This window comes from Macaca mulatta, chromosome X (genome assembly GCF_049350105.2).
Source record: "Macaca mulatta isolate MMU2019108-1 chromosome X, T2T-MMU8v2.0, whole genome shotgun sequence".
NCBI classification, from domain to species: Eukaryota; Metazoa; Chordata; class Mammalia; order Primates; family Cercopithecidae; genus Macaca; species Macaca mulatta.
The window spans coordinates 55,458,067-55,475,286 of record NC_133426.1 but is presented as its reverse complement, the minus strand read 5'-3'; the positions used below and the strand labels follow the sequence as shown (position 1 = coordinate 55,475,286).

The window sequence follows — 17,220 nt, the reverse complement described above, 5'->3', positions numbered from 1 at the left end:
TGAGATCCTCTCACTTGCAGCAACATGGATGGAACTGCAGGACATTACGTTAAGTGAAGTAGAATGATGGTAACCAGATGCTGGGAAAGGTGGGGGCTAGGGGAAGTGGAGGTGGTTAATGAGTACAAAAATATAGTTAGGTAGAAAGAATAAGATCTGGTATTTCGGGTTGACGTATTTATTTATTTCGTTGAGACAGAGTCGCACTCTGTCACCCAGGCTGGAGTGCAGTGTGGCAATCTCGCCCCTCACTGCAACTTCCGTCTCCTGCATTCAAGCGATTCTATTGCCTCAGCCTCCCAAGTAGCTGGAAATTACAGGCCTGCTCCACCACACCTGGCTAATTTTTGTATTTTTAGTAGAGATGGGGTTTCGCCATGATGGCCAGACTGGTCTCGAGCTCCTGGCCTCAAATGATCCGTCCGCCTTGGCCTCCCAAAGTGCTGGGCTTACAGGCGTGAGCCACCGCGCCTGGCCCCGATCTGGTATTCGATACCACAACAGGGTGATTACAATCAACAATAATTCGTTGTACATTTAAAAAGAACTAAACGTATAATTGGAATGTTAGTAACACAAATAAATGATCAATGTTAGAGGTGATGGATACCCCATTTATCCTGATGTGATTATTACACATTGTATGCCTGTATCAAAATATCTCTTGTACCCCATAAATATATACAGCTACTATGTACCCATAAAAGCTAAAAATAAAAATTTAACATTTCTGTTCTTTAAAAATTATTATAAAGAGAATAAGAAGACAACCAAAGACTGGGAGAAAATATTTGCAAATCATATATCTTATAAAGCACTTTTATCCTTTCATTCCTAGTTTTCTAATATTTTTGTTAAGTTTTAGTTAGGAATGTAGATTAAATTTTGAAAAATACTTTTTTTCTGAATCTGTTGAGATGATCACTTTGTTCTGTTAATGTCGTGAATGAATTAGATTCATTCCTGAATGTTGAACTAGCCTTGTATTTTTTAATGAATATCGCTTCATCGTTATATAACATCCTTTTATAGCTTGCTTGATTCAATTTGTTAATATTTGATTGAGAATTTTTGGATCTTAGTTAATGAGGGACATTGGTCTTTTCTGGTAATAGAAAACCAATGTCTTTTATTGGTCTTTCATCTATGTCAGGTTTGGCTCTCTCTTCTTTGACTTGTGGGTAATTTAGAAATGTGATTTTTAAGCACCATATAATTGAGACTCTTCTATGTATCTAAATATTATTGTTTTCTAATCGGTTGTGAACAGAGGATGTACTCTGTATGATTTTCTTCCTTTGGAATTAGTTAAACATTGTGTTATGGTCCCAGAATATAGTGTATCTTAGGGTTGGCAAAGTATGCCCTGTGAGCTGGCAGCTTGTTATTGTCAATTAAGGTTTTTTTAAATACAGTCACACCCATTTATTTATACATTATTTATGGATGCTTTTACACTAAAACGTCAGAGTTGAGCAGTTTACAAAACCTGAAATATTTACTATTTTTCTCTCGAAGGAAAATTTCCCAATTCCTGTATCTTACTGAATACTAAGCACATTTCAAAAGATGTGTACAGTCAGCCCTCCACATCTGCAGGTTACACATTCATGGATTCAACCGTCAATTGAAAATATTTTAAAACATAAAATAGAAATAAAAATGACAATACAATAATAAAAAGTAATAATACAAATTAAAAAATACAGCATAGCCATACTCACATAATCGTATTAGGTATTATAAGTCGTCTAGAGCTGATTTAAAGTACACGGGAGTATGTGCATAGGTTATATGCAAATACTATATACCATTTTATATAAGAGACCTGAGCATCCAAGGACCTCGGTATTCACGGGAGTCCTGGAACCAATCCCCTGCGGATACTGAAGGAAGACTGTATTTTATGGTGTATATTAGTGGTGTATTTTATAAGTATCGATTACCACAAGTTGGTTCACAGTGTCGTTTAGTCTTCTATATCTTTATTGTGTATGGCCTTTTGTTTCATGAATTATTGAAAGAGCAGTGTTAAAATATCCAACTATGATTGTGGGTTTCCTATTTTTTCCTTTAATTCTGTCTAAGTGTTAATACAATCATGATTTTGAAATAGTGCTCTTCGTTTTTGTATCACTCATTTTTTATAAATGGAGCATACCAAAGATTCGTGGGGGGAGAAAAGAAAAGAGAGAGAAAAGAGCACACGATATGCACTTAATAAATGGTCTGTAACTCTTTGGCCCACTAAGCAGGCAAAGTGCTCAGGGCATCATGAAGCAAGCCTAGTCAGAGCTTGGAATTCAGAGGTCTCTGCATGTGTGTGGGGAAAAGAGCTGCGTCTTTATTTTCACCCACCTCTAACTTAAAGTGATCACGTCCTAAAACTATGGGCCTAGGCATGAAACTCCATTGATAGTAGTACTACATGTGACTGTGTCGCCAATAAAAATTTCGGTATCACATTACACTTCTATCACATTTCTCAGAGTATCACTTATGCTCAACACTACTTTGAAACTATGGTAGTTATTATACCCATCTTGCGATACTTATGTAAGGTTTAATAAAAAAAAAATCTCCTCATATCACAATATCTTTCTAAGAGTACAAAATGTCATCTCCATACTATGCATTTTTATAATCCCATGTATTTAGTTATATATATTTATGTTAAATATATCATTGTCTTAAGGGATCCACCGGCTGTACCAGGATACCAAAGGGATCCAAGGCACCAAAAGGCTGAGGATCCCTACTCTGAAGGTTAATATTAGGGGTCAACTTGATTGGATTGAATTGAAGGATGCCTAGATAGCTGATAAAGTATTGCTTCTGGGTAAGGGTGTTGTCAGAGGAGACTGACGTTTGAGTCCGTGGACTGGGAGAGGAAGACTCATCCTCAATGTGGTTGGGCACCAACCAGCGCGGGTAAGGCAAGGCAGATGGAAGTAGGTGGGACAAGCTGGCTTGCTGAGTCATCTGGCTTTCATCCTTCTCCCATGCTGGATGCTTCCTTCTGTTCCTCCTGCCCTTGGACATCAGACTCCAGGTTCTTTAGCCTTTGGACTCTTAGACTTACACCAGTGGTTTGCATGGGGGCTCTCGGGCCTTGGGACACAGACTGAAGGCTACACTGTTGGCTTCCCTATGTTTGAGGCTTTTGGACTCAGACTGAGTCACTACTGGCTGCTTTCTTCCCCAGCTTTCAGACGGCCTGTCATGGGACTTCGCCTTGTGATCATTTGAGCCAATTCTCCCTGATAAACTCCTTTTCATACATATACATATACATATACATATACATATACATATACATATACATATACATATACGTGTGTGTGTGTGTGTGTGTGTGTGTGTGTGTGTGTGTAGGATACATATATCCTATTGGTTCTGTCCCTCTGGAGAACCCTGACTAAAACACCTACTCTAGGGGATGTTTTGAAATGAACATGCAAGGGCAAAGGGAAGGCAATGGACTGACAGGCCGGATGTTTTCACATATGTAATCTCATGTGCACAGACAATACAGAGGCTTCTGTGGTTGAAGTGCTGGAGCCTAAAAAAGCAGAAAGTGAAGCTGAGGTTGGACCTACTCAGGGGTAGAGGGAGTTGGAGTAAGTTGGGCAGTTTCCATTTTAACCAAGAGACCACAGGGAGTCACCATGGGTCTGTGGGCAGGAGAGGGCACACTCCAGTGGTGTCTGAGGCTGTTGCTTCAGAAGCCCGGAGGCAGACCAGCTACGAGCTGGAGCACAGGAAGTAAAGGAACAGAAGAGGGGATCCATCAAGTGAGGGGGCAGGGGCAGGAGGCTGGGCAGACAAACGTGGGCCCCAAAGGACTAGAACCCAGTCCATGGCACCCTCCCTGCAGCCCCAGTCAGGGCAGGTAATGGCTCCAAGTCTGCCCTTTGGGATGCTGGCCTCTGAGAAGCGAGGTCATTGAGGGGAAGAGGCCCAGGTTGGGAGAAAGAAGGCTGTGTGAGGCTTCAGGGGTCCAGTTTTCAAGGTACTGAGTGAGCCACCAGGAGCACAGAGGCAGGCTTTTTCCCAATCCTGCTCTTTCATACACCACCCCACTCCCAAAGGAGCCCGCCAGACTGGCCACAGCTAGAATCTGTAAGAGACGCCAACATAACACAGTCCTGGGAAACCAGCTCCGTCAGACATGGCTCCTGCTACCAAGGCCAGAGTGCATTGACCTGGGCTTCTTTACACATAATCCCACAGCAGTGGTTCTCAAAGTGCCATCTCCATGCCAGCAGCATCCGCATCAGCTGGTACAGTGTTAGAAACCTAAATTATTGGGCCTCACCAAACCCATTGCCAGTCTATAATTCCAAAGCACTTTCCTCCAGGTGCTTGTATTGTGACTGCGACTTGGAAATTTTTTTAGCTCCTTTTTTACCAGACACCTGTTTTCTTTGTGGAGGCCTCTTTATGTAGCCCAATCCCTGCTGACAAAGGGGCAGGGATAGGAGGGTCAGGTGCTGGGGCTGCAGTCTAATCTGAGTGGCATGACCCCTTTTATAATTTGTGGATGCTGCCTTGGTAGTGCTTCTGTGCTCTGAGTGCTCCTTCTCTCATGATTTGGAAGGTATTGGAAGGCCTCTTGGAGGAGGCGACACTTGACCTGGGTGTAGAGGAGAGCAAAACCAGTGTGGAGGATAGATCCTTAGAGGTTGGTCTAGACCAGGGCAGCTTCTGTGGATGCAGCACAGCCTGGTGGTTAACGTCCAGTCTTTTTGACCCAGCTCTGTGTGTTAATTACTATTTATTTTGGAAAAAATACTCAAATTCTCTGAGTCTCATATTCTTCATCAAGTATAGCCAACAGTAAGTCACACCCCATTGGGAGAGCCCTGCCTGATGAGGATTTGCTCAGGTAACAATCCCATGTAATGTGCTGGAAAATATGCTTCCAGAGAGCTAGCACTTCTTATCTACTATGGACATGTGTGGGTCAAAGAGAGTATGTGGACACTGACACGTGGGACAAGAGATATAACTACTTTTTCTTTTTAGCTTCAACCATGTGTAGATAGCAATCATTTTGCTATCCACCAAATGCTTTACAAAGATTGTTAGTTTTAGTCTCTTCTACAATCCTGGGAGGGCTGTGCACAAGATTCTGTTACTACTTTATTCCATTTAATACAGAGATATATGATATTTGCAGATAATGGAACAGCAATCACAGAATATTTGAAGTTAAAGCTTTCCTCAAAAAATCCAGATCATAATGTTGCCACGTTGGCTACCATTTAGGAGCAGTTTCAGCTTCCCTTATACCAGGAGAGTATGCCAAATCTGAGAAAGGGACTGCAGCTAGAGGTGGAGCTGCAACTGGCCCAGTGTCGCCGGTTAATAAATGGCAAATATGGGATGTGATTTCAGTTCAAGTCTTTCTGGTGCCTCAGTCATCTTCTGCCTAGTTAGGCCTCACCACAGGTACCTCATCATAAAGAAGTAGAAATCATAGGCCAGTCAGTTTAATTCTCGATTAAAGGGTTGGTGAGAAACAGGGTTCAAATTGTAAGTTTGCATATAGAATACAGGTGTGTCTTTAAGGGGACTCTTTTAAAAACAGATCAATTTAGGGCATGGTTAGAGTCTGGATAAGGCCTCATTTGCATACAAAAAGGATTTTCTACACCTGTCCTTAGATACCAACTTCTCTGATACATTTAAAACATGATGCAGTTTTTTAAAATTTGATTTTCTATGCAATCCCTTCCTCAACTCCACTTGCTCCACCTCTAGCTGCAGTCCCTTTCTCAGATTTGGCATACTCTCCTGGTATAAGGGAAGCTGAAACTGCTCCTAAATGGTAGCCAACGTGGCAACATTATGATCTGGATTTTTTGAGGAAAGCTTTAACTTCAAATATTCTGTGATTGCTGTTCCATTATCTGCAAATATCATATCTCTCTTTATTAAATGGAATAAAGTAGTAAAATCAGGAATTTTGAAAAAATAAGTCATTTTAACTTAAGCAAAAGTAGTTTCAACAAAGTGGTGCAAGCAGAAACCAGAATGCAGGGAACTAAAGATGGAGCGGGAGGTAAGTGAAAATAGTATGAAAAAAACACATGAGAAAGAGTTTGGCAGTGAAAGGAAGGGGAGCAAAGGTAATGTATTTTTCTTTTAAACATGAGACCCCAAATCTGGATTTTAAAACAGACTCGGGTTTCTTCTGGGGATAACATACACTCTAGAGAAGTACTGGGATTTGGGAGACTTATTCTCTTACAGGGATGATGGGACAACATTTTTGAGGAACTACCATAGAAAATCTAGGATGTCTAGTTGCTGGATTTTATCTGTCTAGCGAAAACATGGCTGTTACTGGAACAGAGGGAAGTGTGTAGGAGTAAGGCCCTCGGGCTGTTAGGAATGGATTAGAAGAAGGAGGCTAGTGGGTGCAGCTTCAAAAAAGAAGCAGTATTCCTTTTCCTTTGAAATGATAGTGAAGGCATACAGAATGGATGGAAACTTAAGTGTGTAGACATGGGTAAATCAGGCATTCTTATGAGATTTTTGATTTCAGAAAAATAGGACATGAAGTCACCTGCTGAAGCTGAGGCTTAGAGTGTAGAATGGAATATCTTCATTTGTTCATTCATATATTCATTCAGCCAGCATGTTAAGTACCTGCCATAAACTGTGGTAGGCCTGTGGGATTTATAAACACATAGGTCTGGCCCTGGCCTGGAGTAGCCACTACTGTGTGTTTGGAAGAGAATCAAGGTAAAGGAACTGAAAGCAATTCAGAAACAACAGAAGCTATACATTGCAAATCAGTATTGGATCACCTGGATAAGGTCCCAACGGGTAAGTCCCTCCCCAGGCTTGTTGGAGGAGCTGGTGTTGTGGGCATTTTGGGAGGATCTGAGGGAGAGGGGTGATAAAAATGACACTCAAAGTGATGGCTATGGTGTTGAAGTTAGAAAAGAATTCTTGTGTGACTAAAGAGCTGATGGTTTTACAGATAGCAAAAACGTGAGATCTTACAGGTCTTGGTGCTCAGCCTGGCATATAGTATTGAGTGAGGCTATGTGTCTTATATTGGGGGTAATATTTTGGTCTCATCCATCATTATTATCCTTAGGAAAGTCGTTTAGCCTGATCTATCTGAATCAGCCATTTCCACAAAAACAAATACACCTGCAGCATGGGCAACTTTGTGTAGTTGATAGGTTACTCTCTCCTTGCAGGTTACCTGCATCCAGATTTGTCAGAAGTTGCCCTTCTGTACCATGCTGGTTTATACTGTCTTCCATAGCAAAATCACGAAAAGCAAAAATATATATATTTGAATTATCTATACTGGATTATGATGGGACATGCATGGGCTTTGGGGACCTGCATTTGAATAATGGCTTCACTGATTAGAACAGTAGAGTGAACTTAAGCAAATCACTTTTCTGATTTTCACTTTCCCAGTTTGTGAAATATGTTCAGTAATGATTGTCTCCCAGAAATACGAGGACCCAGGACCCAGTGAGATAATCAAGGTAAAGCAGTTAACACAGTGCCTGCTTTAAATCAGTACTCATATAACATTATTGCCGTTTTTTCCCTTCTATTTGGAATAAGCATTTCATTGCTGTAAGGTTTGAAGTCTAGCACAGGTCAGTGGCTGAGCTGACACTTGTTTCTTAAAGATGTACAGGGACTCACTATAGTTTCTTAATTTTATATGATGAAGTTCATCCAAGGTCACTCCTCCTTCCCTTTTCTCTCTCATGCTTTGTGGTCTTAGGAACTGATGCTCCACTAATCATATAGCTTGGTTAGTATGTTCAAGACCCTTGGCTGCAAATGACAGGATCCCAACTGAAACTAGCTTAAGCAAAACAAAGGACTCTATTGGCTCAGATAGCTGGGAACTTCGGCACTTCTGGCACAGCTGGATCCACAGGGTTCAAACGATGTTCCCTGGGCTCTTTCTCCCAATCTCCAGTTCTGGTTTTCTCTGTGTTATAGATATTAACCTCTCAAAGTCCCAGAATCAGGTCATCATAGCATAGTGACTACAGCTTGGGGGTGGGGTCAGGAGGGAGACACGTATTTTCTTCCAGTGTTCATATACATTCAATTTAGCAATAGACTCTGATTGGCCCTACTTGGGCCCTATGCCCACCCTCAGAAGAAATGCTCTTGTGGGAGGGGTATTGGTAGAGGGACCGGGGAATTGAGAACTCTAATCTGGCCCAGCCTGTGTAACGTGCCCACCCTGGGGAGGGGTGACAGAGGCAGGGAAAAGTGATCAGTAGCCCCAATAGGTCCACAAAGAATGGTGGGAAAATGAGGGTGCTAAGCAGAAAAATAAACTACAGCTCTTCGATAAACACAGTCACCAGACATCACTCCCTTGTAGCAGAGTGATGATGTGCAGTGTGATGAAGAACACTGTGCAGTGGTGAGGTACTACTGTCTCATGGGGAAGGTAAACTAATGTGGTAAACCCTAGAAAGGTGTGGTACACAGTTGTGAGACACTGCTGCTGAGGGACACTGTGATGAGGGGCAGTGTGGCCACATACATGCCAGAGAGCTCAGCCTCACCTTCTATTGCTGCTCCTCTTCCCCATCCAGTCTTCCATGACTGCCAACTTCCAGGCCTGTGCTCTTTTCTCTGCATTGTACCTGGGCCTCCCTCCACACACCTGGCTATTTCTCACTGATCACCTTTTTTAAGCCAGCCCCTGCAGCTGAGTGCTTTTAATACCCTGCTTTGGGGTAAAATACAATACTGATCACACTGTATTATAGCACTGGGCATTTAATGGCAGCCTGATGGATGAAGGGGTGAGAAAATATTACTGACAAGGTGAATAGAGCAAATAACTGAACTCATCTTCACATTTAACAAATATTTATTAACACAGAAATGAGTAAGGCTTGGCCCCCTGGTCTCAGATGCTCAGTGCAGAGGGGCAGACAATCACAAAGCTACAATAAAATCACAGTAGAATAAGTACTATCACCGAGGTATGGACAAAGTACTTTGGAGGCACAGTGAGAGGAATAAAGAGGGCGAGGGAGGAACAATTTTCTCATTTATACCTGCCTAGAGCATTCAGGGAAGGCTACAGAGAAGTCATCTGTGAGTTGGGTCTTGAAGGAGGAGTAAAAGCCACCAGGTGAATAGTCAAAGAAGGAGCCCTGCAGGCTGGGGCTCAGAGATGTAGGTAAGGCCAGGTAAGTGAGGGGTTCAGGGAACTAGGCATGAGTGACAAAAAAAAAAAAGGAAATAAAGAGGGAATAACGAATGAGCAGAAGGACTGCAAGCACAAGCCCATAGCTCTACTGTGGAAATTAAAGGTCTTGTTTCCCCTTGGAAGGGGAAGAGGGAAAAAGGAAGGTGGGAGGGCCTCAGATATGGGTCCCTGCCACTTCCTCAGTCAGGCCATGGGGCTCAAATACCAAAGCCAGAGTTTCACAGCTGTGATCTAACTTCCCTAAGCCACCAAATTATCAAGCCCCTTTTCAGAAGCTAAGAATTTGTATGAATAATGCAGTTCTAAATGGAAAAGTCCCTAATGTTTTCATTTTTCTCAGATGAATTGATTCTGCCTAGGAAGTAATTCGACTTCCTTCAGGATATGAGATGGGGCATGGAATCTCAAGAGAGGAAGGTGGGTTAGTTAGTGTTTAGGCCTTGCAGCCATCTCACAAGTGGATGGTAAGATAATGATTAAAATGTCTATTTCCTTTTGCAAAGTATATTGATATATCAACATAAAGTTCAAAAAATATATATACTCACACTCCGCTGTCTTGTTATTCCTGTCTCCTCCATTTCTTTCATACCCGTCTGTATTTTAATATGCTTAAATAAAAAAATAGAACTTCTTAAACTTTTAATTTTAATAATTTTTTTCTACTTGAATCTTTTACATTTTTTCATTTGTCAATTTTTATGTAACTTTTTGTAAGTTTAAATTTTTAAATCTTTATTTAAATATTTAAAGTTTTCATTTAAATCTGTTGAATTGAACTTATCTAAGGTTCTTTTTATTTCACAAGTCTCTATTTTCTTCCTATATTTTTTCAATTTTTGTCTTTAAACAAATTTTGTCTTTTTGTATTGAATTATTCTAAACTTTCCTCTTTTAAAACTTCTCTAAAATTGAATTGCATTCCATTCTGTATTTTCGAAAATTTATTTCTTAATCATTATAGTAGTAATTTTGTTAACACTTTTTAAATATGTATATTTTATGCTTTAATTTTGAAATATCTATTTATATTATTTTCCTTCATTTGAAACTTTTAAGATGTTCTTTTGTTTCTAACTTTAATTTTTAACAGTATTTTCTTCCTTTTTTTGGTAAACTTTCATTTTTAACCTTGTTCCTTATTTTACATTTTTAAACTTTAAGAATTTAATTTGCTTTTAATTTTTAAAATTCTGAAACTTCTTTAAATTAAAAAATTATTTTTAACTTTTAAAATATTTATTTAAAAAATATCAACTTAAATTTTTTTCAACATTTAAAATTTTTTTTCTTTTAAAACCTTAAAAATGATTTTTCCTTTTTAAATGTTTTTCTTTTAAAGCTTTTTAAACTTTATTTTAAAATATCATTTTTCTTTCAAACTATTTGGCTGGTCAGCCACAGCTGGAACACCAATTGTGAAGTTTTTGCTGATAAAGGAATACTCCCTGACTTCACAAGATATTTCTGTAGAAACAAATGACATAGTAGCATCAGAACACCTCTACTCCCATTGTCCCCACCTAAAGCATTCTTTTCATTTCATTATGTTTTATGTGACCATTTTCAACCTCTTCTCCCTCTCCCCGTTTCTTAAGGTTGAATGGTCACTGGTTAGTATTCATTTTTTTTCTTCCTACAGACCCATGGGCCATGCTAAAATAGGTTCTTTACATCAAGATACTAGCTGTCATATAGGTGTTATTGTCATTGTCCATTCCAAGGAGGTCTGTGTGTCACTTCAAAATCCTTGCCTAATCATTTACTTTTTTTCAGTAAGTGGTCTGGTAAGACTAGTCTTTCTCTAGACCCTGTTTGTGATAGAAGAGTAAATACCCTTCACTGTAAAGTAAGTCCTCAATGGTAGCCTTGGTGATGATGGCATCATCACAGCTGAACCACTGGTCCTTTTGTTGCCGGATAAAGCTGGTATAGTGGCCACTTTCCAAAGTTCCATGGTGATTAATCACTGCAAACAAGGAATACTTATTCTCATTGGGCACACAATCTGCTGGTGGCTGGCCTTCTTTCATTCTGCTCTCTTTAGTGGAGGCCAAAAACGGAGTCATGTCCAGCTCCAAGGGAAAGGAGATAAAGGTATTAATCTTTCGCCTCTGTTTGCCTACATGCTCAAACCGCTTGAGATGAAAACAAGCCACAATGGGTAATTTTTTCATTGTAAGCTGTTTAGTAGACTCCTGGTAGCTTTGGCAACTATTGCATTTGATTTTGGCACTGCTTCCTAGGTGCTCTGGCCTTGTAAACCACTGTAGGCAGTCTGTGAGTGAGGGGATTCCTGGTATGTGGTCATCCCTGCTCACTGTGCCATCAGCCCTCTCTGGGTTCTGGGAATCGAATGTGGCACAAGAGCCAGGCAAGTCCAAACTGATGTCCCAGCATGGGTCTATGGTGGTGGAAACACTATGGCAGGCTTGACATGTGACATCTGATTGCAGGCCACCTGTAAAGATTTGGTCTATGATGCAGTTACAGCAGTTGGGGTTATTGGCCTCCTGCACACCACTATCATCTTTGCTGTGTCTATGCAGCACATCTAATATTGCAATAAGGAACTCATGGGCATCCTGCTGCCTGTACCCTGCTAAATGTTCTGCATGGATCCATATCAGATGCAGTAACTTATAGGGAATGTGAGGAGTTCGGCTCCCAGAGTACATAGCATGAAAAAGCGAAGACATTTCACAGACCAGACACAAGCTGGGGCTTGTCATTATACATTTGTGCTTGTCAGAGAGGAAGAAATCTTTCAGTAGAGGAATATGGGTAAGTGCCTGAACAATACAATTCATAAAACAAGTGTTCCCAAGATTGATTAGCCCTCTCAGGCCTACAGTATAGACTGACTTTTTTCTTCTCTTTTTCTTGGGTTTCACCAATTTTGGCTCCTGTTCCTTTGTCTCACAGGTTGATTGCTTGTCTTCAGTCCCTGATGTCATAAACTGTTGATGAGAAACATCTGTTGAGGTGGAAGTTAATCTCAAAATTTTTTCTTTTGTTTCTTTGGCAATCTGTTCTATGTCTTTGTCATATACATAATCCTTACACATGAAGCAATATATGACCCCATGATAAACGTCTACAGCTAAATGGTGCTGCTTTGTTTCTGCATGTTTGTGAATATGTTTCTCAGTGAAGCAGCCAAAAAAGACACAGGAGAGACAAGAGTGGAGTCTATTCATATGGGTACTACATACATGACAGATGCATGACTTTGCTTTACGTTTCCTAGTCTCTGGGGTCCCACTCCAAACGAAACGCTGGTAGATCAGCCTCAGGTTCTTCTGCCAGTTCTTACCTACTTTAAAGCTCTCCACATGAGAGCAGCCTGTGGGACCCTGACCAAAGTCGACCTCCAGCAACCAGTCCCCTAAGCCGCCAGGATCCCCCGACCCCTCTAGGTCACCAGAGCAGCTTCTCCGTGTCTGAGGCCTGGACCCAGGTCGGGATCTGCGCCGGGATCCACGCCAGGCCCTGGGCCGCGGTGCGGATGGGGGCGGGGGTGGCGGCGGGGGCGGGGGCCGGGCCGGAGGCGGGGGTGGGGCCGACAGCCCAGGCTGGCTGCGGGAGCGGGCCCGGGGCTGGGGCCGAGGGCGGGGCTTGCGGCGCGGGCAAACGGGCGAGGAGCTGCTGTGACAGCGAAGGGGGATTGAAGGGAGCACCTTCTCGTCGCCGCCGCTGCTGGTCCACGTCAAGTTCTCCTCCGGCACGGGCTTAGGCTCCTGTAATGGCTCCAGCTTCATCTCCTCAGCTTCCCGTCCCGAAGACGCCTTCGTCGCCCCCGCCGCCGCCTCCTCCATTTTCCCCGCCTTCTCAACCGCCTCCTCAGGAGAGGCTCCTCCCCCACCTCCGGAGATCCAGCGGGCCCCAGAGCCGGAGGGCAAAGAAGTTTCTGGAACCTGGGCCATCAGATCACTGCTCGACCTGAGAAGCAAGGCGTCTGGAAACGAGCTGCGACTGTAGATGAAACGAGACAGACTTCTGTGAATGATCTGCCCAGCGTCATGGCCGCAGTGCGCAGTTAGCGCCCCCAGGACCCCTCCCATCGGCCCTTGAGCTCAGCCCGCGGCCGCTGCCGGCTCCACCCACTCAACTGAGAGGCCCCTGGAGCTGATGGGGAGACCGAGGCGGTTACCTGCTTTAAAGACGCTCAGATCATGCAGGGGCCAGGGGACTGGGAACAGAAGGCTAGCGAGCGGTGGGGGTGGGGAACGGCCTGAGCTTTAGGACAGAAAGGATGGAAACTTCTTTAAAAAAGGCGCCACCCTCTGTCTGCTTTTTTGCGCCCTGCGCAGCCTCGCTTTGGTGCAGCTTCCTCTGACGTTCTTTCCCTGTATCCTAAAAAACACTTGGGTCAACATTTTCTCTCAAAAATGGCTGAAAGGACGCACTTTTGGAAAATGAACTCAGAGGAAGAAAGTGTCCCTCTGCTCCTACCTTATCTATACTTCTGTGACCCGGTGTGTTCCACGCTAAGCCGTTGCCCCTCAGCGCACTTTCGTTCCGCCCAGCTCTTGCGCCCTCTCACGCTTTTTCGCTCTTGTGCTCTCACACCCCTTTTCTTGCTTCTGCGACTTCAATTCCTACGATTTCTCCTAGAATTCGGATTACTACTCCCTCCCTTCAGGCATTTGCCACCTCTAAGGCCACCACCATCCTCGGGCGATCCCCGAAGTCCCCGCTCCCTTTTCCCTCTCCTGCCCCCGCAACGCCCCCAGCCCGGCGGTTTGTTTAAAGGTCTGGGTTACCTTGGGCCCCAGGCGCGTGATATAGAACGTCAGCAACTGCTGCTGTCCAGGCGCTCCTCAGCCAGCCTTCTCTCCTGACCTCTCCTCAGGGCTGGTCACAAGGGGGCCGCCCCCTGGCCCCTCCCCTCTCGACGTGCGGCCCCCAACCCCGGATTCTGCCCTCCTGCAGTGATGAATGGCACCGCTGTCCCGCGCAGGCAGGCAAACCTCTTCCTGAAACAGACTCTACTGGAGGCAACGGCAGCAACAGATTCTACAGAAAGCCCCTGAAATGGAGGCTCAGGCCTCACCTAGCTCCAGGCCCGCACTCCACAGAAAAAAAGATTCGCCCGGCATGGGGGTGGGGGCTTCCAGAGATGGCAACTCCCTGGCAGAAATCCCTCAGGATCCTGTCAGAGTCTGGTCTCTGGGAGTTGAGAGAGAGAGAGAGAGATTATCCCAGAATGTGCAGGGGAGGAAGCATAAGCAAGGGCTCAGGCTCAGAGAGACCTGAGCCCAGGCACATGCTTGCTGTGTGACCTCAGATAAAACACTTAACTTCTCTGAGCCTTAGTTGTGTCAATTTTTTAAGAGAAATTGAAATAATAACCCTAACCCAATGTGAAAACTAAGTCATAGTATATATCAAGTAAAAGACCTTTTTGGCAAGCTTTATCTTTCACACCTCTTTTTTCAGTCCCGACCTGAAAATCAGCCTAGAGAACAACTCCTGATGCAGAGCAGAGGAGAAGAGAATGCCTTTCTCTTTCGAAGCTCTCTCCAAGTTATGGCTCAGCTCACCCTATCATCCCTCCTAGGCGGTTCATGTACAGGAGCATGCATTCAACAAAGATGCCATCGGTGCATTATAGCACTAGATTGTGCTGTGAGAAGCACAAGATACAACTGTTTGTGTCCTGAAGTCCATAGGCCAGGAGACTTTTCCTTTTCTGTGACAGATCCAGCATCCAAGGTGACAACCCCGGAGGAAAGCTATCTCCAGGGCTTGTTGCCCTTCCTGTCCAATCCCAAGAAAATTACGGTTTATTACAGAGGATGTTTAATGCTACATTTAATCTCTCTGAAAAAGTCACACATCTCCCCTCAAAACCTCACGATTAGGATTCAGCTCTCTTTAACTTGGCAGTGGCATCTAGTGGATATGTCCGCACAGTGGATATCAGTGATTTTATGACTTGGTCTAGATTCGACCATATCTCAGTCACCTACCAGCACCTGGAGGGAAAGTGCTTTGGAATTATAGACTGGCTTGTGCAGGAAAACGTGTTTCTTTTCCCCTAGGGAAGGGCATTTTCTCAGTCACAGCTAAGCAAAGAGTTGCTTCTGCATTCGCAGAGCTAGAAGGAAATGCTGAGTCAGTCGTTTGCTAGCTGCGCCACCTGTGGCGTGGATCCCAGCTGCTCTGAGACAGCCTTGCACCCTTTATGCAGGCAGAGAGGCAGGGCACAATTTATAAATACTTCTGTCTTCTGAGCCTTTGCTTTCTTTTGTGCAAAATCAGAATCATGAGAATGCCAGCCCTACCTAGATTCATTTATTCAGCAGATATGTAAACAGCACCTACTGCTGCCCTGGGCACTATGAATATACAGCCAAACAAAACTGGGCACAAAAGCAAGTCAGTCAGAGTCTCTGCCTGAGATCCACATCAGGAAATGCAAAGGAATGTGCTGTGAAGATTAATGTTAGTTAATAAAGGCCTAAAAACCACTCGTAATCAACAACTTAACATTTGGGAGGTGGGATTGTTACAGTGCTTCAAAAAGTTTCTGAAAACAATTGTTATTGAGCTAGACACACCTTTAAATCAGCCCACACGCTATGGTGACCAAACAAATGATTTCTTCATTGACAATTGTCCTGTAGGAAAACCTCAGAACAGTGTGATGGGTCACTTCTGTCAAAACGAAAATGAATGGGTCTGCATGGTTTAGGCCTTTCTGGAGTTCACAGGTTCCTCCAAAATGAAGCGGCATCGAACGTTCTGGTGGACTTAACAGTCTGCTAGACCCCATTCCCAGAGTTCCCAATTCAGTGGGTTTGGGGAGGCCCAATAATTTAGGTTTCTAACGCTGTACCAGCTGATGCGGATGCTGCTGGCATGGAGATGGCACTTTGAGAACCACTGCTGTGGGATTATGTGTAAAGAAGCCCAGGTCAATGCACTCTGGCCTTGGTAGCAGGAGCCATGTCTGACGGAGCTGGTTTCCCAGGACTGTGTTATGTTGGCGTCTCTTACAGATTCTAGCTGTGGCCAGTCTGGCGGGCTCCTTTGGGAGTGGGGTGGTGTATGAAAGAGCAGGATTGGGAAAAAGCCTGCCTCTGTGCTTCTGGTGGCTCACTCAGTACCTTGAAAACTGGACCCCTGAAGCCTCACACAGCCTTCTTTCTCCCAACCTGGGCCTCTTCCCCTCAATGACCTCGCTTCTCAGAGGCCAGCATCCCAAAGGGCAGACTTGGAGCCATTACCTGCCCTGACTGGGGCTGCAGGGAGGGTGCCATGGACTGGGTTCTAGTCCTTTGGGGCCCACGTTTGTCTGCCCAGCCTCCTGCCCCTGCCCCCTCACTTGATGGATCCCCTCTTCTGTTCCTTTACTTCCTGTGCTCCAGCTCGTAGCTGGTCTGCCTCCGGGCTTCTGAAGCAACAGCCTCAGACACCACTGGAGTGTGCCCTCTCCTGCCCACAGACCCATGGTGACTCCCTGTGGTCTCTTGGTTAAAATGGAAACTGCCCAACTTACTCCAACTCCCTCTACCCCTGAGTAGGTCCAACCTCAGCTTCACTTTCTGCTTTTTTAGGCTCCAGCACTTCAACCACAGAAGCCTCTGTATTGTCTGTGCACATGAGATTACATATGTGAAAACATCCGGCCTGTCAGTCCATTGCCTTCCCTTTGCCCTTGCATGTTCATTTCAAAACATCCCCTAGAGTAGGTGTTTTAGTCAGGGTTCTCCAGAGGGACAGAACCAATAGGATATATGTATCCTACATACACACACACACACACACACACACACACACACACACGTATATGTATATGTATATGTATATGTATATGTATATGTATATGTATATGTATATGTATGAAAAGGAGTTTATCAGGGAGAATTGGCTCAAATGATCACAAGGCGAAGTCCCATGACAGGCCGTCTGAAAGCTGGGGAAGAAAGCAGCCAGTAGTGACTCAGTCTGAGTCCAAAAGCCTCAAACATAGGGAAGCCAAC

The 17,220-nt window shown here is 43.9% G+C and overlaps 1 protein-coding gene across 5 annotated transcripts; it reads right to left on the bottom strand.

Moving 5' to 3' along the window:
• Positions 1 to 8,870: 8,870 nt before the first annotated feature.
• USP51 (ubiquitin specific peptidase 51) lies at positions 8,871 to 14,517 on the bottom strand. Of its 5 annotated transcripts, none has more exons than XM_077989139.1 (3): positions 13,996 to 14,068; positions 13,383 to 13,585; positions 8,871 to 13,204 (listed from the first exon to the last, which is right to left on the bottom strand). In XM_077989139.1, exon 3 carries the CDS (start codon positions 13,153 to 13,155, stop codon positions 11,023 to 11,025), a length of 2,133 nt encoding a protein of 710 aa, XP_077845265.1. In that variant the 5' UTR covers positions 13,156 to 13,204; positions 13,383 to 13,585; positions 13,996 to 14,068; the 3' UTR covers positions 8,871 to 11,022. The 5 variants fall into 5 exon arrangements, with proteins under 5 accessions (XP_077845265.1, XP_028697751.1, XP_077845266.1 ...); XM_028841918.2 differs by having other exon boundaries at positions 10,558 to 13,204; positions 13,383 to 13,468; positions 13,996 to 14,225; XM_077989140.1 differs by lacking the exon at positions 13,383 to 13,585 and having other exon boundaries at positions 10,558 to 12,846; positions 12,958 to 13,204; positions 13,996 to 14,124.
• Positions 14,518 to 17,220: the final 2,703 nt, after the last annotated feature.

Coding starts and splice junctions, on each gene's coding strand:
- USP51 (XM_015127550.3), bottom strand. CDS start 13,155: ATGGCCCAGGTTCCAGAAACTTCTTTGCCCTCCGGCTCTGGGGCCCGC.